This window comes from Manis pentadactyla, chromosome 2 (genome assembly GCF_030020395.1).
Source record: "Manis pentadactyla isolate mManPen7 chromosome 2, mManPen7.hap1, whole genome shotgun sequence".
Classification (NCBI taxonomy): Eukaryota; Metazoa; Chordata; class Mammalia; order Pholidota; family Manidae; genus Manis; species Manis pentadactyla.
Genome location: NC_080020.1, coordinates 152,675,394 through 152,700,228, shown reverse-complemented (window position 1 = coordinate 152,700,228; position 24,835 = coordinate 152,675,394). Strand labels below are relative to the sequence as shown.

At 34.5% G+C, this 24,835-nt stretch overlaps 1 protein-coding gene across 1 annotated transcript in view; it reads left to right on the top strand.

Annotated features, from left to right (window-relative positions):
- The window catches only part of EIF5B (eukaryotic translation initiation factor 5B), an 82,060-nt gene that overhangs the window by 34,206 nt on the left and 23,019 nt on the right, over positions 1 to 24,835 (top strand). Inside the window, exons 7-13 of the mRNA XM_036880061.2 lie at positions 1,740 to 1,838; positions 2,317 to 2,403; positions 3,908 to 3,982; positions 7,118 to 7,398; positions 13,491 to 13,598; positions 13,788 to 13,898; positions 16,379 to 16,446. Of these exons, the coding sequence (XP_036735956.2) occupies positions 1,740 to 1,838; positions 2,317 to 2,403; positions 3,908 to 3,982; positions 7,118 to 7,398; positions 13,491 to 13,598; positions 13,788 to 13,898; positions 16,379 to 16,446 (829 nt within the window). The remainder of the gene's footprint in view (positions 1 to 1,739; positions 1,839 to 2,316; positions 2,404 to 3,907; positions 3,983 to 7,117; positions 7,399 to 13,490; positions 13,599 to 13,787; positions 13,899 to 16,378; positions 16,447 to 24,835) is intronic.

The following is a 24,835-nucleotide window of genomic DNA, read 5'->3' as shown; positions in this document are numbered from 1 at the left end:
ACTTAGTTATAATTCTAATGTTTGAGGGATCTGTATGTTGGAAGTGTAAAACACTGATGAAGATAATAAAAGATTTGTAAGTGGAGAGGTGTTGCATTCATAAACTGGAAGACATAATATTATTCAGATACCAGTTTTCCCAAACTGATCTGTAGAGTCAATGCAGTCCCAATCAGAATTGCAGCAGGATATTTTGTGGGTTTCTGTAAATTATTTCTAAAATGCATATGAAAAGAAAAAGGAGTTAGGATGGCTAAAACCTTTTTGAAAAAGAATTAACTTGAAAGACTCACAACATCTGATATCAAGACTTGCTATAAGGCTATAGTAATCAGTACAGTATGATATTGGCAAAAGGATAGATCAGTGGAATAGGATAGTGTCTGTGTTACATATGTGGTTAGATTTTTTTTTTCCCCTGTCATAGGTAAAAGACAGTTCAGTAAATAAAAATAGTGTTCGCATCTCTCTATGCCAACAAAACAAAAAAACTTAATCCTGAATCTCATTATATAAAAATTAACTCAAAATGGATCGCCAATCTACATATAAAGTGTATATCTATGAAACTTTTAGAGGAAAACAGAAAATCGTTGTGCTCTTGTGTTAGGCAAGGAACACTTAGTTATAACTTCAAAAGTATAATCCATAAAAGGAAAAAATGATAGCATAATTGAAAATGATAGTAGCTAAAACTCTTGCTTTGCAAAAGACACCATTGAGAGAATTCAAAGCCACTACCTAAAAATCACATAACTAACAAAGGATTAATGTCCAGAAGATACAAGGATAACTCAAAAAGTCAACAATAAGAAAAACAATAACCTATTTAAAAATGGGCAAGATTTGAACAGTTCACCAAGAAACTAAGCACATGAAGAGAATGCCCAACATCGTTAGTTGTTAGGGAAATTCAAGTAAGACCACTATGAACTATCACTACATAATTATTGGAATATGTAAGTTAAAGAAAAAAACCCAAACATCTGTTTCTACCAAATGCTGGGGAGGATGCAGAATGGTTCAAGTCTCAGAGTTACTGGTGGGAATGCAAAATTGTAAAACCACTTTGGAAACAGTTGTCAGTTTCTTACCAAATTAAATGCATATTTACCTAATGTTCCATCATTCCTATTCCAAAATATACACCCCGGAAAAATGTTCACACAAAAACTTGCATACCAATGTTCATAGTAGCTTTATTCATAATTGTCGAAAAACTAGAAACATCCCATCCACTATAATGTATAAAGGAACTCTGGTACATCTGCATAATGGAAAGTTACTCAGCAATAAAAACAAATGCATATTGGTATATAGAGCAGTGAAGATGACTCTCAGATCCATTATGATGGCAGCAACCAGGCTATAAGGTTTCATTCTGTGATATTTTGGAAAACAAATCTTTTGGAGTGGAGAACAGATCAGTTCTGGACTGAGGGACTGAGGATGTGACTTGGTTTTGACTACAGAACAACACAGTGATAGAATTATTCTGCATCATCATTGTATTGGTGGTTGCATAAACCAGGCATTTGTCAAAAGTCATATAGAACTGGACTCTAAAAAAGAATATTAATGTATAGAAATATAAAAAATACCTTGTTTGAAAAAGGTTTTTCCATGGATGTTTTATAATTTAGGGTATGTATTTTGAGGTGAGTAAAATGTTACCTAAGTAGTATTTCTTAGCTGACATGTAAGTAATATGAATCTGAGTTTTCCACTTTTATCCACAGGTGTTGAAGTGCCATCAAAAGATTCTTTGCCAAAGAAAAGGCCAGTTTATGAAGATAAAAAAAAGAAAAAAACACTACAGCAGCTAGAAAATAAAGAAGGTCTGTATACAAAATAGCCTGTCATTTAGAAACAGTTTTCTTTGCCTTTTTTCCTACAATTTGCAAAACAAGAGTGCCTTTTAAAGAGACATCAACAAATCACAATTGCAGATTAAAACTTATTTCCTATGCCTTGTTTCTTATCATTATCATTCTTAACTAATTTAAACGACATGTTAATGGAAACTACTTGTGTTTGAAAAATCCGGATCTTCCCCTAAGAGTTACCCTTAACTTAAAAGCTCAACTGTCATTATTATTTTTGTTTTTTTTCAACCTTATGTAATTTTACATTCTATTTCTTGAGAAGAAAGAAAAACTTTACTGTAAAATATGCAACTGATATTTAGCCATTTTCTAAACTTGCTAAAGAATTAAAGTTTGCACTGCTGTTTTTTATTTAGTCCTTAACAGAGTATCTTAATGGAAATTGTGCACAGAAACGGTATTACTAACTTTGTTTCTGCCCTTTTTTCAGTATCTGAACAAATAGAATTAAGTGCTACTGTAGAAGTTGTGGAACAAGTACCAGAAAAAGAAGTGACACCACCTCCTGTTGAACCAGGCCAGTAAATAGTGTTGATGTGTCATAAGTTGTCTTAGTTATCATTAGTTGGAGGAAACCCAATATCTGGTGGGGTAGTCTTCTTTCTTCATAGTTCTTTTTCTTCTCTAGACCATTTCTTTTCATTTCCACTTTGAAAGCATGGAGGTGAGACACAAATCAGTTTTGTTCTTTTCAGTTGTGTGAGTAAAGTGTTTCACGGGACACAGGTTTTTGGATTTTCTTGGACATTATAATTTACAGGTCAAAAATCTTAGGTGGTACCAAAGAAGACCTGAAGTTCTTTATTTAATCCTTCAGAAGCTAATTTGAAGCATTGTTAAGCCTTTTTAGAGATCTGCTATTTGCTAAATCAATAAGCAGATTCACTTTATTCATTGTGTGTTTTGAGGTTGGAGAATATCTCTGGCTTTCTTTTTTTTTTAAGATAAACATTTTCTTATTCATGAGACTAGATCTTAATAGGAGAACCAGAGGCTAGCTACACATGTGTTTGGTAAAAAAAATCAAGAGAATCTTTGGTGTTTAAAGATACCAGTGAGAGTGAGCACAGCTCTAGAGAATATCAAGACTGATCCACACTGGTGAAAGATATTATTGATAATTCCTCTCTGTCTTTTTACCCTCCTGTTCTCAGTATAAAAAAGGTTCTCATTACCTGGGAACCCCTCAGCTTAGCATGAAATTTGTAATTAGAGAAATCCAGGTTGATATACTAATTAGTAGTCCACTACTTTAGGTGATACTTACAGCAGTAGTAAGAACAGCTTAATTTAGAAGGATGTTTGGGATACATGTCCGTGAGTCATTTCTTCCTTCTCGGGATGACTCATCCAAACATGTTGGCAAAAGTAATTATTACAGGGAAGCAAATACCACATGTTCCGCCCTCATCTTCCTTTAACTTGATAATAGTTTTGTTTGACTGGATTTCAGTAAAAAGAGTCATTATTGTTACAGTGAGTCTTTAATATTCAGAATTACACCTTCTTCCTATTTTGGGGTTTTAAGCACAGCATTCCCTTATTTTAGCTGGAGTAGAATTGTAGCTTTGTATCTTCAGCTCTGTAATTTAAGTATTTGTATTTATCTGTAGAAGTTAACAGTAAAATAAGTAATTCTTATGTATAAAGTATAACTTGAAAGACCAAAAAGAAGATACATATATGTGATTTTCATTCATCCTCAGGAGTGTAATCATATGTACCCTTTTCAAGGTGTAAAAGAATTTTTAATGTGTGAATTTGTAGTTACCTCAAATATGAAATCTGATTTAAATTTAATATGGTATATTCAAAATACTAGGAAATGGGGAGGCATTTGGTAATAGTAAATTACAACATGCTAGCTGTATTGAAAAATAGTTCCAAAGATAATGAAATTGTATACTTTTTTGCATAATTAAAACATTTCTTTCTATGTTAGCTAATTTTCCACTGTTTTCTAAGAGCAGTCTCATATTGCTAGATAATTTCTGTTCCTTTAATGAAAACTTCGTTTACAGAAGAGGAAGAAGAAACTGAAGATGCTGGATTGGATGATTGGGAAGCTATGGCCAGTGATGAGGAGAGAGAAAAAGGTAAATAGCTTGTAGGCATGTGTGGATAAATCTGGTGGTTTGCAGAGGTGTGTGTATTTAAAGGAATAGTCAGCCTCCCAATTGTAAAAGCCAGAACATTCTTGAGGATAGGGACAGTTTTATGCTCTCTACATTGCTGGGTTCCTAAATTAAATGAGGAATGTGGTTCCTCATTTTATGAATAAATTGTTTTTGTGAGGTTGTCAGATGCCTAGGAAATAGAATACATTTTTTAGAGTGATGTTAGTAATGGGGTTAGGTTATTAAAGCTAGCCTACAGAAGACCCTTTAACGTAAAATATAATACAAAGATAATACAGATAAATAGTATGGTTCCTAATCACTATGAATAAAAGGCCTTTGCTTTTTCATTACTTTCTGTTCTTTATTACTGAGATCTTCCTTTGGGTTTAATTTGCTGGCTTATTTCCTAGCTTGCTGAGATGGGTATTTGGCTTTCTACAACTATAAGTCTTTCTTTAAGTATGGCTTTAGCCAAATTCTACAACTTCTGATATGTTGATATTTTTAAATTTCCATCTTGATATATTAACTTTTACCTATGATTTATTTAGAAATTTCCATTTTGATATATTAACTTTTCCTATGATATATCTAGAAGTATATTTCATAATTTACAGATGGTGGGGTTTTCTAATTATCTGCTGGTTACTTCTCCACAGAACATACATAGTTCTATCCTTTGAAATATGTTTAGACTTAATTTACAACCCAGAAAATGGCTGATTATTATAAATGTTCAATATATAATTGAAAAGAGTTTATATTCTCCAGTGGTTGGGTGGTGCTTTGTTCTCTATATTTAGTCAAGTTTGTGATCATTTTGTTTAAATCTTTTATGTTCGGAGGTTTTTTTTGGTGTGCTTTTTCTGTTACTAAGAGTAGGATGCTAAAAATCTTCCATTATGTTTCTACATTGTCTATTTCTCCCTGAATACTGTTAAGTTTTGTTTTATGTATTTATATAATATAGTTAGGTGGATACAATCATGTCTTTCTGATGAATTGACTTTAATCATTGATTAATTTTATTTATATATCTATGTTTTATTAATTTCTAACGGTGCTTTTTGCCTTAAAGTCTGCTTTATGTGATACTAATATAGCTATACCAGCTTTGAGTTACATGATCTTTTTCTATCTTTATTACTCTTCCTGTGTCCTTAAAACAGCATATACATGAGATTTTAAAATCCTGTTTGTCAATCTGTGTTTTATCCAGTTAGCCCATTACATCTGACATTTGATGTAAATAATGAAGTATGTAGGTTTTATATTTGTCATCTTTAACATTTCTTATTCTGTTTCTTTTTCTCTCCTTTTAACCATATTTGGATCATTGGATTTTTTTTTTAATTCCATTTTTTTTCTTCACCCAGTAACTTGGAAATTGTGTACTCTTTTCCTACTTAATTTTAGTGTTTACTGTAGAGACTTTCAACATGGATCTTTGAACTATCAATGTCTAAGTTACCCTCTTTCCAGATGGTAGCAGAGACTATAGAATACATGAACAACATTTACCCAGTTCTCAATTTATCATTGTTCTCATTTATTTTAATTCCCTATTTTAAACTCCATAATAACTTATTATTTTTACAGTCAGTATTTAAGTTTAATGCTTAGCATTTTGTGGTGCTTCATTCTTCCTGTGTTTCTGATCTTCCATTTGGGATAATTTCTTCTTGCGTGTAGAACATGTTTTAGAATTTCCTTTAATATGAATCTAATAAATTCACAGTATGAATATAAATAGTATGGATCTAAATTTAGTAAGACATTCCATTTTTGCATTTCTAAAAATACCTTTATCTCATCTTCACTTGGAAGGGTGTATTTACTGAGTGAGGAATTCTTTGTTGAAATTCTGCTTATTTAATACTTTGAATGTATTATTATCTTGGCTTTTGTTATTTCTGTTTTGAAGTCAGGTGTCAACCTAAATTTTTCATGTGTTTAATTTGTTCTGCTTGTAGAGCTTTATGAATGTATGGTTTTGTGTTTTTATCAGTTTTGCAGTGTTAGGAACTGTTATTTATTTCCCCTCAGGGATTCTAGTTAAAGCTATGGTAGACCTTCTTACTATATCCTTATATCTTCCTATTTTGTGTATTTTCCAGTTGAGTCTTAGTGGTTCATTCTAGATTATTTCTCATGATCTAAATTTCTCGTTCATTAATTTTCTCCTCAGCTGTTTTTACTCTCTTGTTAAACCCATCTCTTGAGTTTTTAACTTTGTCTTTTGTATTTTCCAGTTTTAGAATCTCCATTTTTCTATTTTAGGTTTTCACTTTCTAAAATTTATTTTATTGCTTCCTTGATGTTGGAAGCATAGTCATTTTTAAATCTTGCTTTTATAACTTCAGTATATAGAAGCCAGCTTTCCTCATGTAATTTTTTTGTCATGTGGCTTGTTATTTTTATATATTATGATGGATATTATATTGTAAAACTATAGAAATAATTTGAGGTCAAGAATGGTGTTTTCTTTCTCCAGAGAGAAGTTATGTATACATTCACTAGAGTCTGAATGAACTAGCAATATGGAATCATCTTATTCCGGATTTAGAAATGAGAGAATCTGGAGGTGATTTGCCAATAATGGGGAGGTCCTGTTTACTTCTTGTTCGTCCTACAGCCTGGGTGCAGTTCTTCAGGATTTCACCCCACATTAAGGACCTTACCCTGTGTCTGTCCCTCTCCTTCCCTGCTGAATACTGGGTAGGCCTAGTGCCTGGGCCCCTCAGCAGTGAGGGGCTATTAAAAGCACTGCTTAGCTTTTGAGTGGCTTCCTCTCTGATTAGCAAATGACCCCAAGGGGAAAGAAGTACTAAGTGTTGTGTTCACCTCCTAGGATCTCTGTTCCCTCTCATATAATGCTTTTACTTTAAGTATGAATTGATGCATTAAGTTTTTACTGTTAAATGGCAGTGTTCATTGTAGCATGCAGACACACACTTTGCATTTATGATATGCGCAGTTTGCATTTAACAATGTGTTGCAATGCTTCTGCCTTACTTAATACACTTTCAGTACTGTTTTCCCTTTAAAGTCTCTTATCTTGATAGAAATCTCTCATTTTTAACTTGTAAAATTTCTTTGTTTTCTTGATAGAAGGGAACACGGTACATATAGAAGTAAAAGAAAACCTTGAAGAGGAGGAGGAGGAGGAGGAGGAAGAGGAAGAAGAGGAAGAGAGTGAAGAGGAAGATGAAGAAGGAGAAAGTGAAGAAAGTGAAGGTGATGAAGATGAAAAGGTGTCAGATGAGAAAGATGCTGGGAAAATGTTAGATAAAAAGCCAAGTAAAGAAATGAGTTCAGAATCTGAATATGACTCTGATGATGATAGAACTAAAGAAGAAAGAGCTTATGACAAAGCAAAACGGAGGATTGAGGTATTTATTTTTCCCTTTCTCCTTACTCCTTTTCTCCCTACTCCTCCTCTCTTGTCATTAGAACTGTACTTTACAGCTAAAGGCTTTTATTGAGCAGCACTGATAAGAGTATAGTCTCAACTTGGCATCTTGCCCAGGTTTTATATGTTGAGACATAATAGATCTTTGACTCGGATCTAACCAAAGGGCCTTACTCCCTTAAGACAGAATGGCAATGGCTTCATAATTTTTTTTCTTGCTCTCTCCAAATTATAATGTGCTCTTTGAGTGATGGTTTTTAGGTGTGCAGAGGTATTCTGAGCATTTACCCTCTAGTTAAAAACATAGGTTAAGAATTTTCCTTGCCTAGTTAGGTTAGTTACCATGAAGCATCTGATCATTTTAGTTGTATAAATCTGATGGGGTAGTTAAACTTCTATTTAGTAAAGTCCACATACATAGTAGGCTTACTATATTTTTCCTATTTACTGCAGTAGACTTCAAGAGAGGATTTTCTTTAATTATGTCTTAGCTTAGTTTGGCATAAAAATACACTAAAAGCTACTTTAGTTGTAAGGATGAAAACTATTCATCTTTTCATGTGTAATTCTCATTTTTTAACTTTTGTTTTAATCATTATGTATCAGTGTTTGCCTTTTTCTTTAAATTTTAAGTAGGGATACATTTTCTGAAGGGATTAAGAAGGTCTGTTGTAACATAGACCACATAGCATGTGGTCTTCTGTGTCTGGCTCATTTTATTTACTCTATTCATGTATGTGGTAGCTTGTCAGTGCTTTGTTCCTTTGTGTTGCCAAATGTTTTTTTTGTATAAATATGCCATATTTTATTATCCATTCACCAGTTGGGGGACATTAAATTGTTTCCACTTTTTGGCTATTACAAGTAGTATTGTTATAAACATATGAGTCTTTGAATGGAAATGTGTTTTAATTTCTTTTGGATATATTCATAGGAGTGAAATTGCTGAATCATATGGTAATTTGTGTTTAACTTTTTCATAAACTGCTAAACTATTTCCTGAAGTGGCTGCACAATTATAGATTCCCACCAGTTAAAGATTCTTCTTTCTCTACATCCTCACTAATACTTGTACTGTCTCTTCAGTTATAGTCATTCTAGTGTATGTGAAGTAGTATGCTATTAATATATGTCAAGTTATTTCGGTTCCCATTCTTTGTGTAGCATTTCTTCATGAGCTTATTGGCCCTTGTATCTTCATTTGTGAAACATCTATTCAAATTTTGTCCATTTAAAAATTTTGTAATTTGTCTTTCAATGAATTGTAAGAGTTCTTTTCATTTTTTAATAGTTTATTTTGAAGTGAGCAAATTTAAAATTTTGATAACATCCAGTTTATCACATTTTTCTTTTATAGAGCATGCTTCTGGTGTTGCACTGAAGAAATCTTTGCCTAACCCAAGGTTATGAATATTTTGTCCTGTGTTTTCGTCCAAAAAACTTATACCTTTTGTTCTTTATATCTTTAGCTCATTTTTCTGCAGAAGTTTGTGAAGGATTCTATATCCTATTTAAAAATTTTGGCAGAATTTTAATGAATCTTTTTCCTATGGGAAGATTTCAAAATTACTAATTCAGTTTCTTGTTATATTATTACATAAATAAAATGATATATATTTATCATAATTATAAATTATATATAAGATTATTTGGTCATATTTTCTTTTTTCATCTAGAGTCATTTTCAATAATTTTTGTCTTTCTAATAATGATTACATTTCATCTAACTTCTGAGTCTAAAATTGTTTACAGTATCTATCCCTTTACAGTCCGAGTTTCTAAGTCAGTAGTGGCATCTCCTCTTTTGGCTCTTATATTGGTGATGTGTCTCCTCTTTGTTTTTCTTGGTCTGTATAGCTAAAGGTTTTCTATCTTTTTGATCTCTCAGAGACCTAACTTTTGGTTTCATTGGTTTTTCTTTATTTTTGTTTTCTCTTTAACTGATTTTTATTCTGCTCTTTATTATTTTCTTACTTTAGTTTTGGTTTAGTTTTCCTCTTCTATTGCTAATTTCTTAAAGCGACACCTTAAATTATTGATTTGGGATCTTTTCTAAAATCATACAGACATTTACAAGTACTGGTTTAGTACTGCTAAGTACTGCTTTAGCTACATCCCAGAAATTTTGCTATGTTGTATATTTGTTTTCATTATGCTCAGAGTATTTTCTAAAATACCTTACTATTCTTTGCCCATCTGTTATTTAAAGTATATTGTCATAATTTACAAATATTTGTGGATTTCCTCATTTTCCTTCTGCTGTTCTGAATTCTGACCACTTTTGTCAGAGAATATACTTTGTGTAGTTTTTATCAGTTAAAAAAATTTAAATAATTTTGATTCATGTAAATAATAATTTTACCATTTTAAATAATGAAAAATTATAAATAAAACTTGTTTTGTCTTCTAGCATATGATCTCTTCTGGAGAATGTTTCTTGTACACTTAGGAAGAAGGTGGATTCTGCTGTTAGTGGGTCTGGTGATCAGTTTAAGAATATTTAGTTGATAGGATATTGTTCAGATTTTCTGTATACTTGCTTATTTTATGTGGAGTTTTTCTCTCCATTATTGAGAGTGGGTTATTGAAGTTCTCAATTGTTGAATTGTATATTTACTCCCTCAATGCTGTCAGTTTTTCTTCATGTATTTTGGGGCTCTTAATGTATATGTTTATGCTTTTTATAATTCTTCCTGAGATGATAGATACATCTCTGTCACTAATAATATTTTTCTGTCTGATAATATAGCTACTCTAGCTCTCTTATAATTACTATTTGCATGGTATGTCTTTTTCAGTCTTGTTACTTTTAATCTATTTGTGTCTTCAAATCTAAGGTGTCTCTTGTTGAGAGCATGTAGTTGAATCTTGCTCTTTTATCCAGTCACCCAGTCTGTGTTTGAGTATTTAAATTCATTTACATTTAAGTTTACTATAGATATGGTTGAATTTTCTTCTTCGTTTTTTTGCTGTTTGCTTTCTACATATTGCATGACTTTTTTAAGTTATTTTCTTCATGGTTGCATTACAACATGCATCTTCATTTATCAGTATCTACTTTAGATTATTTGTAGCTTAATTATAGTAAAATACAAACTTTGTTCAATATAGATCCTTTCTTTCCCCCTTCCTTTATGCTATTACTGTGACATATGTTTATGAATGTTGTAATCCTAATAGATCAGTGGTGTTTAATGTCTTAATTTGATCCTATATCTTTTAAAGGAATTAAGAGAAGAAAGAAAAATTCATCTATAGAGTCTTTAATATTAACATTTTTGGTATTACTCATTTCTTCTGGATTTGAGTTTCTCTCTGGTGTCATTTCTTTGCTACAGTATAAGTCTCTCCCTCACCTTGCCTTTGTGTACTTTGTAATATTTCTTACATCTTTATATATTACAAGCTCAACCATGTAATTTTGGAATAATTGTTTTGTGATATTATCTTCTAGGAAAAATAGAAGAAACATTTCTATTTCTGTATGTGCTGTATGACTTTGCTTCTTTTTTCTTGATGTGGCTTTGTGGTTTTCTGCTCATCTTCACTTCAGCTTGGTGAACTTTATTTCTCATCATACTGATCATCTTAGCAGTGAATTTTCACAGTCTTTGTAAATCTGGGAATTGTTGTATTTCACTTTCATGTTATAAGGATAGTATTCCTGCATTCAGAATTCTTGTTGGCAGGTTTTTTTTTCCCTGTTAGCCCTTTAAATATGTTATCCTATTGCCCTCTGGCCTCCATTGTTTCTGATGAAAATTAAGCTGTTAATTGTATTTGGGTTCCTTTATACATAACGAGTGATTTTTCTCTTACTGTCAAGATTTTCTTTTTGATCTTGGCTTTTAACAGTTTAACTATGATGTGTCTTGGTGTGGATACCTCTGTATTCATCCCACTTGAAGTTCATTGAGCTGTTTAGATGTGTAGATTAATATTTTTTTGTTAAATGTTGAAGTTTTTTGCATTATTTCTTCAGATGCTCTTTCTGCCTATTTCTGTGTCCCCTGTCATTCTGGGACCCCGAGTGTATGAAAATTGGTGCACTTGAAGGTGTCCCATAGACTTCCTGGATGGACTGTGCATTTTTCTTCATTCTTTCCATTTTCTTTCAGATTTTATAATCTCTATTAATCTGTCTTTAAGTTCTCCTTGTGATTCTCCTACCAGTTTATATCTACTGTTGAGCCCCTCTAGTGAATTTTTAAATTTGTAATTGAACTTTTTAAACTTCAGAATTTCCATGTGTTTTTTATTATGTGTTTTGATATCCTCTTTTGATGAGTCGTCACACTTCATTTCTTTAAACATAGTTCCCTTTTCTTTGAACATGTTTGTTATGTCTGCTTTCAAGTCTTTGTCTGCTAAGTTGAGTATATGAGACTCTCATACAGTTTCTGTTGACTGCGTTTTTCTTACTATGTTATAGGTCATATTTTCCTGATTCTTTGTATGTCTTGTAATTTTTTGTTGACAAGTGAACATCTCAAAGAATATAGTGTAAGTCTGAATTAAATGTTTCTCAATTTGTTATATGCCTTTGGTCAGTTTTTTAAGTGGTTGTTTTGACTATTCTGTCCAGTTTTACCTTTTCTTTTTGGGGAGAGGATTTGCTGAGCCCCTCATTCCATCATTCAAGAAGTCCTGCCTCAGTTCCTTCAACAGCTGTATGTTGTGTTCTATTTTATAGAAGGATCCTAATTTAACTTGGTATTAGTTGACCTCGGCTGCCAGTAACAAAATACCACAGGCTAAGTGGCTGAAACAACAAGTTTATTTTCTGACCAGTCTTAAGGCTGGAAGTTCAAGATTAAAGAACCAGTAGGGTATTATACCTGGGTTTTAGAAAACAGTCATTAAGAAATCCCCCACTAAAGAAGATTAACTGGTTAGTAATTCTTCTATTATAAACAATATGGCAGTAAACAAACATTGTTGTACATGTCCATCTTTATACACTTGTCCTGTCATTGCTTCTTAGATATGAATTCTTTTTAGACAGATACTTAGGGGTAGAATTTTTTAGTTAAAGTCTGTATGGCCTACATTGCCCTCAGGAAAACTTAAACAGTTCACCAAGTGTGGGAGAGAAAGTCAGTTTTCAACCATATCAAATCCTCACTAAGGTCATGATGTTCTTGTTTGAGTTGTACATACTGTGAAGCCATGGTGTACTTATTCTTTGTTAGTAGATACTCGCATTTCACTTTTGACATTCTAAAGTAATTTTTTCATTCCAATTTCTACAGAAAGATCCATTGTCTAGTGGTAGAAATAAAAGTAAAGAGTTCTTACAAAAGTGGTAGATGACATTACTTCAGAGTTTTGATGAAAGTTTTATCTCATTTGAATGACATCTCTACTTGAAATGTTGTCATTTCAAAGAACTGCTGGCATGTGGTTTGGTTCTCAGAAAGCTGAAGTGTTTAGGTAAATGCGATAGAAAAACTGTGTGGTTCAAGGACAAGCTATCTCATAGTTAGTGATACCTTGAGAAGGTAGAAAATGTTGCTGGATCTTTTGTGCTGAGGCTTTAAATAAACCCTCTGTTGGAAGGTTTTATAGCATTTGTACACTGGGTAAAGCTTTGAAATAAGTTGCTTTAAATCTTTTCTTTATAGTTCTTATGTTCTAATGAAATAGTTTGAATGCAAGAGTATACCTGATTTTATATAACCCTCCACATATGTTAGAGGTTGTACTTGTACATAAGTATGACAAATAGGTCAGTTCCTTCTATTCATCATATTCCACTAAATTTGCCATGTACAAAAGTACTCAGAAAGTTGGAGCCAAACCTTTACACCATTTTAATTCATATTTAACAATGCTACTTTGAAATCTATTCTAAATGTGTTTGTCTTTGTACACTTGTACACAGGTACTGTGATGAGAATTAGATTGTAAAGTTCACATTGTAAAACGCAGTTACATGTCATTAAATCAACAAAGAATGTGGATGAAGATTGTGGCATTCTCTTGCCGAGGCAAAATAATATAAAGGAAAATAATGATAGTGATGGTTTGAAATAATACTTGATTTTGTGATTATTTATTTTTCACTCCTAGAAACGACGACTTGAACATAGTAAAAATGTAAATATGGAAAAGCTACGGGCCCCTGTTATTTGTGTACTTGGACATGTGGATACAGGGAAGACAAAAATTCTAGATAAAGTAAGAAAAAATAACTCATATGTTGATACAACCTTTTAAGTAAACTAAAGTTTATTTTTAAAAATCCTAAATAGACACTATAGCACACATAGGCAGTTCTGTTTACAGTAAATAAGTTACTACTTTCTCACTACTTTTGCTTCTTTTTATATTTTGAAACACATATCTGAACCTGCTGTCTTATCTCAGCTCCGTCACACACATGTGCAAGATGGTGAAGCAGGTGGTATCACACAGCAAATTGGGGCCACCAATGTTCCCCTTGAAGCTATTAATGAACAGACTAAGATGATTAAAAATGTAAGTATACTGTATTTTGTGTGTTTTAATCTCTAACAAAATTAAGGCATAAATTTTTTCCAACTTAGGGGAAAAAAGGGCTGAGTATAACAGACCTATATTCTCACTATTTGTAATTAACATATGTGCCACTCTGTCTTATTTGGTTTCAGATCCTTTTTAAGAAATAAAACATTAGATGTTGTAGGAACCCTCATATTTCATGTCTGCCCCTCTTGCTCCAAGAGCCAATCACTATTCTGAAGTTAGAATAGTATCATGCCCCTCCAATGTAGATCTCAGTGTTCAAAAAATTCTATTTCCTCCCCCACTTCCTTTTTCCTTCTATCAGATTGATTATATTTTATCTCCTTTATTTTCTCTACTTTGGAGATAGTTTATGTTAAATATAACACAATAAAGAAAATCACATAAGGTTAATGTAAAGCTTAATCATTATAATGTAGACACCCTTTTTGTCACCCATGTTAAGAGATGGCCAGGTTACCTCAGAAACCCTCTATGTCCCTTTCCAGTTAAAACCCCTCTTCTTCCCCCCAGGAGTAACTTTGAAGTACTCTCTACCTTTGAATGTGTGAGAGGTTGCAAAATGTTGACATTCCAAGCCCATCCATCTTTATTTATTGGGTTACTCTATAGAGCAGCTGTCTAATTTTTTGTCTGGTTACTCAGGAAAGGCACAGTAGACACTTGAACCTTTTGTTTCTAACCAGCTTTTAAAATAAAGAATGACCAATTTGATTCTGTATTAATATAAACTCATGGATTTAAGCATATTTACAGTGTTTTAACCCATTTCAGTTATTGCTGTGCTGACTTTGCCTGTTGGTTGGCTCCTTTGATATAGTTCTGGTAGTCTCACTAGTCTTTGGTTGCATGTATAGCAGGATGTTCCAGGCTTATCTTAAACATGCCATGCCAAAGCCTAGAACTGAGCCTTGTAAGTAATTCTGGAGTCCCATTGTCATGTAGCAGGTGAATTGAGAAATAACAAGATGATTGCTGAAATACAGAGCATGTATTATTACATTCTAGTGTTCCCTTTTATTCCTTGCTTAGACCTAGTTCTTTATATAGAAAGGATCTGTGATCTTTCTCTCTCCAGTTTTTGTTTTGTTTTGTTTTCAGTTGTGTTTAATGAGCCTTGTTTTCTGGTGGACTCCTAAGAATAACGGGAATAACATTTGTTGAGATTTTTGAATATTGAATAGTTCTTTGTGGCCTTCATCCTGGAAAGTCAGGTGGCTACATATAAAATCCTTGGTTCACAGTTTCTTTCCTTAAGTATCCTAACTGGTACTCCAGTTTCTTCTCACATAAAGTATTGCCTTTCAAATTTGATCACAAGCTGGTTTTCAACCTTTTAATGTGGTCTTTTTTCAACTTGGGATTGCTTGTTGTGGGTTAATTTTCTAGTTATGTGGTGTTGCAGTTCAATATGTAGTTTAAAATCTTCATTTTAGGACAGTTCTCTTGAAATTTTAAAATTGTGACTTAAAATTTACTTTGGTTTTATTTTATTTGCTATTTCTGTGTGTTAGCCACTGGGGAGTTTATAACAGCTTATTCCATCAGTTGCCAGACCTGAAATCTGGTGTTATTGCAGAACATGATTTTTATTAGGCCTGTTTTAAAGTTCTCAGGGTAACCTTTATATGACAGTTGTAATTACATTGTTTGTATTGCAGACAGGTAAATGGAAATAATTACAGTGCTTAGGGAATGTTGTCAAGACCACCAGAATGCAAATTTGAAATGTTTTACATTTGGATTGATCTAAGTCAAAGCAGGAGATAAGAGTTTGAAAAATCATCTAAGATTGACAAAAAATACTGATAAGCGAAGTAAACAAAATTTTGTGTGTGTTCATGATGATTTGTTGGTTAGTAAAAATTAGTTACCCTTGAGGTTAAAAGAGAATGTTCTTATCAGGGCTGTTGTAATATTGTTTCCATTCATTAATGTGCTTTTGTTCAGAAAATCAAATGTTGTGGTCTTATTTGAGTTAAGCAGGATATGACTTATTTAAAATTTTAGGCTGATATGGTAAGTTTTCTTTAAAATATTCCTTGGGATATTTTTCAGAGTTTAGAATCGCTCTAAAATGGGACCAGATAAATTTTCCAAATACAGAGAAACTCTTCTTGTATGTTAGCTTTTTATAGATAATCACTCTCAGATGACTGATGTCATTGGTTACTTACTACTACTACTCTGCTCAGTTTAGACTATATCATAGTTTTATAAAACATTACCAAAGGGAATATTTTCTCATTTCAGCTTTTTTTGTAAAATTGTTGATAATGAAAATGTTAATGCTTATACTTCCTCATTAACTTACTTCATAGACTATTTTAAAACAGTCTGTTTTAGAAAAGGAAATGGTATTTTTAAGTTACCATTGGCAGAGTAATTGTTTTGTAAAGGAACTTGAATGATTTTGGCTTTCTTAAGCTTCCCACTTTTCCTATCTTTTCTAGTTTGATAGAGAGAATGTGAGGATTCCTGGCATGCTGATTATTGATACTCCAGGGCATGAGTCTTTCAGGTAAGTGCATTTTGAGTCTCTTGTTATTCCACAATCTGCTTGAAACCATTAAGTCTAAAACTGAGAATGTTTGGCCGGTCATTACAGTTGCCCTGTGAATAACGTGAAAATTAGGTGTGAATACCTCCTATGCAGTCAGAATTTGGTGTTTGACTCCCCAGAAACTTAACCAGTAGCCTACTGTTGACCTGAAGCCTGATAATATAAGCAGTTGATTAGCACATATTTTGTATGTTGTATGTATTCTATACTGTAGCTTTCCAATAAAATAAGCTAGATGATAGAAAATACTAAGAAAATCATGAGGAAGAGAAAATACATTTGCAGAACTGCATTTATTTATATTGTTTACATCATCTGTTTGCAAGGTGAATCTGTCAGTACCTACATCAATATTGTCTCATATGATACAAAGCACTGTAGATGTTATATGTATTACTAGGACTACATATCAAAGATTAAAAGATATTATCAAAATACATATTTATTTACAGGCATGACGATTCATGCCCTGCTAATGGAGAGGCAGAAGTATGATTGCCTTCTGGTAGTCCAGTGTAATCAGTATGATTGGTTTGCTGTAGCCTAGCCTACACACTGATGAATGAATGGCTAGAAAAATATTTCAGCATATAGTGTTACAGTCATAAGACAGTACTGGAAACAGTGTTACTTAAAAAAATAAAACACTTGCATTGATAGGCTGAAAAGCAGTTTCATCAGTGAGAGTGAATGGCATGCTGTATGGTAATACAATTCTTTGAAAACAGTTATGAAACAATAAGAAAACTAATGGGGAGGCAGTAAAAGATGGTGACATAACAAGTGAGGCAGAAACCTACCAAAACCACATATAAATGAAAATACAGCAAATACAACTAATCCTGAAAGAGGGACTGGAAAGAATACTTCAACAGATGGCCTACATCTGGGGAAAACAGAACTCATGGAAAAGGATAAAGTAGCAAAGCTGTGATCTGGCTAGACCCAAGACCTTCTCCTGACCCCAGCTAGCTGGCGGGAGGAAGACAAATGGAACGGGGAGGGAGTAGAAGTCCAGCACTGATAAACACCGACCCCTAGAGATCTACTGCAGGAGCACGAACCCACATTACATGGTGCTCTGGAGGTTATAGGGGTTGGAAAGCAAAGACAGGCGGAATACTTGGAGAGACTGAGATTCCAGCTGCTTGTGGAAAACAGGTACCCACAACTGGCCAATCCAGGATGAAAGAAAGGCAGGCACTTTGAGAGACCTCCCAACAGAGAGAGGGCTTCTAACGGGGTAAGGATTACACGAAGCTTGCTGCTCAGAGAAAGGACAGGCAGACAAAATCATCCTGGCACACTCAGCCAAGCAGATTGTGAACACTCAGGAGCTTCAGGCACTCCTTCCCCCTGGCTGGCGATACACTGCCAGGGCCTGACACTGCAATACTCAGCCTGACACTCATTCCTCCCAGTCAGCATTGGTTCACAAAACTTGCCCCTGGCGTCACACCAGGCCAGCTGGAGTGCAGCCCCTGCTACATCAGCTACAGGGGCATAGCATAGAGGCTCCTCCATGGACACTCAACCCACTGGCCCTGGCGCTGGAGGCAGGCACTGCAGCCTGGAAGCAGGAAAGAGTTCTTCTGGGCAGGCACCTCTCACCTGTGACCCCTGTCTGTGACCCCTGCCATTGCTCCACGTGTTGGGCAATTCCAGAGAGTAGAGCTTCTCTGCACTAGAGGGTGCAACCTACACAAACTTATTATTCAATAGTAATCATTAGAATTAAGAGATGGCAAAAGAATCTTGTATAAACCCAAATCCCTCAAACACCAGAAAGAGGGCTAAGTGAAACTAAAATCACCAATCTCATTGACAAAGATTTCAAAATAAATATCAGAAACATACAGAGCTATAGAAAAATATACAAGATCTCAGGGAGGACTTCAAGAAAAACTATGAAAAATACAGTATCTGAAATGAAACATAGAATGGTGGGATTTAAAAGCAGATTAGAAGAGGTAGAACAGATGGTAAATGAAATGGAAATTAAGAGAACAGGAGTACAAAGAAGCTGAGGCACAGAGAGAAAAAGGAATCTCTAGGAATGAAACAATATTAAGAGAACTGTGTGACCCATCCAAATGGAACAATATTCACATCTTAGGGGTACCAGAAGGAGAAGGGGAGAGAAAGAGGAATAGAAAGTCTCTTTGAGGAAATAATTGCTGAAAACTTCCCCAATATGGGGAAGGAAATAGTCTGTCAGGCCATAGAAGTGCACAGATCTCCTAACACAAGGGACCTTAGGAAGAAAACACCAAGACATATAATAATTAAAATGGCAAAGAGGAAAGACAAGGAAAGAGTATTAAAAGCAGCCAGAGAGAGAAAAAAGATCACCTACAAAGGAAAACCCATCAGACTTCTCAACAGAAACCTTACAGGACAAGAAAGAATGCCATGATATGTTTAATGCAATGAAACAGAAGGGCCTTGAACCAAGAATACTGTATCCAGCAAGATTATCATTTAAATTTGAAGGAGGAATTAAACAATTTCCAGATAAGCAAAAGTTGAGGGAATTTGCCCCCACAAACCACCTCTACAAGGTATTTTAAAGGGACTGCTCTGGATGGAAGTACTCCTAAAGCTAAATGGATGTCACCAGAGAAAATAAATTCACACCAAAGAAAGCAGACAAACCAAATACTAACTAAAGGCAAAAAGTAAAATCAGCTATTCACAAAAGCAGTCAAAGGAAACACAAAAGATTACAGAATAAAACACTTAACATATAAAGAATGGAGGAGGAAGAATAAAAAGGGAGAGAAATAAAGAATCATCAGACTGTGTTTATAATAGTGTAATAAGTGAGATAAACTTAGATGATTAGATAGTAAAGAATACCCTTGAACCTTTGGTAACCACGAATCCAAAGCTGGCAATGGCAATAAGTACATATCTATCAATAATCACCTTAAATATAAATGGACTGAATGCACCAATCAAAAGACACAAAGTAATAGAATGGATAATAAAGCAAGACCCATCTATATGTTGCTTACAAGAGACTCTCCTCAAACCCAAAGACATGCACAGACTAAAAGTGAAGGGATGGAAAAAGATACTTCATGCAAACAATAGGGAGAAAAAAGCAGGTGTTGCAGTACTTGTATCAGAGAAAATAGATCTTCAAAACAAAGAAAGTAATAAGAGATAAAAAAGGACATTACATAATGATAAAGGGGTCAGACCAACAAGAGGACATAACCATTATAAATATATATACACCCAACACAGGAGCACCAGCATATGTGCAACAAATACTAACAGAATTAAAGGAGGAAATAGAATGCAATGCATCATTCTGGGAGACTTTAACAGACCACTCACTCCAAAGGGCAGGTCAACCAGAGAGAAAATAAGGACACAGAGGCACTGAACAACACACTAGAACAGATGGACCTAACAGACTTCTACAGAACTCTCCACCCAAAAGCAGCAGGATACACATTCTTCTCAAGTGAAAATGGAACATTTTCCAGAATAGACCAAATACTAGGCCACAAAAAGAATCTCAGTAAATTAAAAAAGATTGAAATTTTACTGGCCAACTTCTCAGATCACAAAGGTGTGTAAAACTAGAAATAAATTGTACAAAGAAAACAAAAAGGCTCACAAACATATGGAGGCTTAACAACATGCTCCTAAATAATCAATGGATCAATGACCAAATTAAAACAGAGATCAAGCAATATATGCGACAAATGAAAACAGCAGTGCAATGCCCCAACTTCTGTGGGTTGCAGCAAAGGCAGTTCTAAGAGGAAAGTATAAAGCAATCCAGGCCTTTTTAAAGAAGGAAGGACAATCCCAAATGAATAGTCTAAAGTCACAGTTATTGAAACTGTAACAAGAACAAATGAGGCCCAAAGTCAGCAGAAGGAGGGAAATAATAAAGATCAGAGAAGAAATAAATAAAATTTAGAAGAATAAAACAATAGAAGAAATCAATGAAACCAAGAGCTGGTTCTTTGAGAAAATAAACAAAATAGATAAACCCCTAGCCAGACTTAATAAGAGAAAAAGAGAATGTACACACATAAACAGAATGAGAAGTGAGAACGGAAAAGTCACAATGGACAAATACAAAGAATATTAGAGGATACTATGAATTATTAGAAATACAAAGAATTATTAGAGAATACTGTGGAACTCTATATGCTAAAAAGCTGGATAACCTAGAAAATATGAACAGTTTTCTAGAAAAATACAATCTTCCAAGACTGACCAAGGAAGAAACACAAAACCAAACAGACCAATTACCAGCAATGAAATTGAATCTGTAATAAAAAGAACAAAACCCGCAGGCCAGATGCACTCACCACTGATTTTTATCAGACATATATACAAGACATAATACCCATTCTCATTAAAATTTTCCAATAAATAGAAGAGGAGGGAATACTTCCAAACTCATTCTCTGAAGGCAGCATCACTCTAATACCAAAACCAGGCAAAGACCCTACAAGAAAAGAAAATTACAGACCAATATACCTCATGAAAACATAGATGCAAAAATACTCAACAAAATAATTAGCAAACTGAATTCAAAAATACATCAAGAGGATCATACACCATAATCAAGTGGGATCACCTTAGGGATGCAAAGATGGTACAGCATTCAAAATCCATCAACATTATCCACCACATCACCAAAAAGGAGGAAAAAAACCACACGATCATCTCCATAGATGCTGAAAATGCATTCGACAAAATTCAACATCCATTCATGATAAAAACTCTCAACAAACTGGGCATAGAGGGCAAGTACCTCAACATAATAAAGACCATATATGACAGACCCACAGCCAACATCATACTTAACACTGAGAAGCTGAAAGCTGTTCACCTAACATCAGGAACAAGACAGGGATGCCCACTCTTCCCACTTTTATTCAACATAGCACTGGAGATCCTAGCCAGAGCAATCAGACAAAACAAAGAAATAAAAGGCATCCAGATTTGTAAGGAAGAAGTCAAATTGTCACTGTTTGCAGATGACATGATATTGTACATAAAAAACCACAAAGACTCCATTCTAAAACAACTAGAACTAATATTGGAATTCAGCAACGTTTAAGGATACAAAATTAATACACCAAAATCTGTTGCATTCCTATAAACAAACGATGAACTAGCAGAAAGAGAAATCAGGAAAACAATTCCATTCACAACTGAATCAAAAAGAATAAAATACCTAGGAATAAACCTAACCAAGGATGTGAAAGACCTATACCCTGAAAACTATAGGACACTCTTAAGAGAAATTAAAGAGGACACTAACAAATGGAAATTCATCCCATGCTCTTGGTAGCAAGAATTAATATTGTCAAAATGGCCATACTGCCTAAAGCAATCTACAGAATCAATGCAATCCCTATCAAAATACGAACAGCATTGTTCAACGAACTGGAAAAAATAGTTCTAAAATTCATATGGAACCACAAAAGATCCCGAATAGCCAAAGCAATCCTGAGAAGGAAGAATAAAGCAGGGGGGATCTCACTGCCCAACTTTAAGCTCTACTACAAAGCCACAGTAATCAAGACAGTTTGGTACTGGCACAAGAATAGACCCATAGACCAGTGGAACAGAATAGAGAGTCCAGATATTAACCCAAACATATATGGTCAATTAATATATGATAAAGGAGCCATGGACTTACAGTGGGGAAATGACAGCCTCTTCAACAGCTGGTGTTGGCAAAACTGGACAGCTACATGTAAGAGAATGAAACTGGATCACTGTCTAACCCCATACACAAAAGTAAATTCAAAAATGGATCAAAGACCTGAATGTAAGTCATGAAACCATAAAACTCTTAGGAAAAACATAGGCAAAAATCTCTTGGACATAAACATGAGTGACTTGTTCATGAACATATCTCCCCGGGCAAGGGAAACAAAAGCAAAAACTGAGCAAGTGGGACTACATCAAACTGAAAAGCTTCTGTACAGCAAAGGACACCACCAATAGAATAAAAAGGCATCCTACAGTGTGGGAGAATATATTCATAAATGACAGATCCGACAAAGGGTTGACATCCAAAATAAATAAAGAGCTCACGCACCTCAACAAACAAAAAGCAAATAATTTAATAAAATGGTCAGAGGAGCTGAACAAACAGTTCTCCAAAGAAGAAGTTCATATGGCCAACAGGCACATGAAACGATGTTCCACATCTCTAATCATCAGAGAAATGCAAATTAAAACCACAATGAGATATCACCTCACACCAGTCAGGATGGCCACCATCCAAAAGACAAGCAACAACAAATATTGGCGAGAATGTGGAGAAAGTGGAACCCTCCTAGACTGCTGGTGGGAATGTAAATTAGTTCAACTATTGTGGTAAGCAGTATGAGGTTCCTCAAAAAACTCAGAATAGAAATACCATTTGACCCAAGAATTCCATTCCTAGGAATTTACCTTAAGAATGCAGGGGCCCAGTTTGAAAAGAACATATGCACTCCTATGTTTATCGCAGCACTATGTACATTAGCCAAGAAATGGAAGCAACCTAAGTCTCCATCAGTAGATGAATGGATAAAGAAGATGTGGTACATATACACAACAGAATATTATTCAGCCATAAGAAAACAAATCCTACCATTTGCAACAACATGGATGGAGCTAGAGGGTATTATGCTCAGTGAAGTAAGCCAGGCGGAAGAAGACAAGTATCAAATGATTTCACTCATCTGTGGAGTATAAGAACAAAGAAAACACTGAAGGAACAAAACAGCATCAGACTCACAGAACCCGAGAATGGACTAACAGTTACCAAAGGGAAAGGGACTGTGGAGGGTGGGTGGGAAGGGAGGGATAAGGGGAATAAGGGGCAATACAATTAGCACACATAATGTCAGGGGAGGTACGATGAAGGCTGTACAACACAAAAGACAAGTAGTGATTCTATAGCATCTTACTATGGTGATGGACAATGACTGTATTGGGGTATGTGGTGGAGACTTGGAATGGGGGAAGTCTGATAACCATAGTGTTGCTCATGTAATTGTACATTACATTAATGATACCAAAAAAAAATGAACATATGGGAGTACATCAAAGTAAAAAGCTTCTGTAAAGCAAAGCCAAGAACAAAATGGCATCCTACAATATGGGATAATATGTTTTTAAACGAGATATCTGATAAGGGGTTATCATCCAAATAAGCTCCATGCCTCAAAACCCAAAAATAAAATAATCCCATTAAAAAATCAGTGAAGGATCTGAACAGACACTTTTCCAAAGAAGAAATTCACATGGTTAACAGATCCATAAAAAGATGTTCCACATTGCTAATTATCAGGGAAATGCAAATTAAAACCACCTCACACTAGTTAGGATGGCCAATATCTGAAAGATAAGAAACTACAAATGCTGGCGAGGAAGTGGAGAAAGGGGAACCGTCCTACACTGTTGGTGGGAATATAAATTAGTCCAACCATTGTGGAAAGCAATATGGAGCTTCCTCAAAAAAACAAAAAGAAATAGCATTTGACCCAGGAATACTACTCCTAGGAATTTACCCAAAGAAAACTAGGTCCAAGATTCAGAAAGACACATGCACGCCTATTTTTATCGCAGCACTATTTACAGTAACTAAGATGTGGAAGCAACCTAAGTGTCCATCAGTAGATGAATTGATAAAGAAGAGGTGGTATATATGCCCAATGGAATAATATTCAGCCATAAGAAGTAAACAAATCCTACCATTTGCAACAATATGGATGGAGTTCGAGGATATCATGCTCAGTGGAATAAGCCAGGCAGAGAAAGACAAGTACCAAATGATTTCACTCATTTGTGGAGTATAATAACGAAGCAAAACTGAAAGAACAAAACAGCAGCAGACTCACAGAAGGGACTATCAGTTACCAAAGGGGAGGGGTGGTGGAGCATGGGTGTGGAGGGAGGGAGAAGGGGATTGAGGGGTATCCTGATGAGCACATGTAATTTACGGGGAAGGCATATAGTACAGAGAAGACAAGTAGTGACTCCAGCATCTTAATCACACTGATGGACAGTGACTGCTGTGGGGTGTTTTGGGGGGACTTGATAATATGGGTGAATATAGCAAGCACAGTGTTGCTCATGTGAAACCTTGCAAGATTGTATATCAATTATACCTTAATATAAAAAAAGAAAGAACACTAACATGATTCATGTTACATTAAATGTTACTCGCCTTATGCCTGTAAGGATAGAAAAGGCTGTTCAGTTCTATACAGGTCTTGCACCCAGTGTTCTATGTGATGAATACTTAGGTGATGGTGATTCTGATGACCAAAAATGCCTCGTACAATTTTTGTTGTGCGGTTAATTTAAC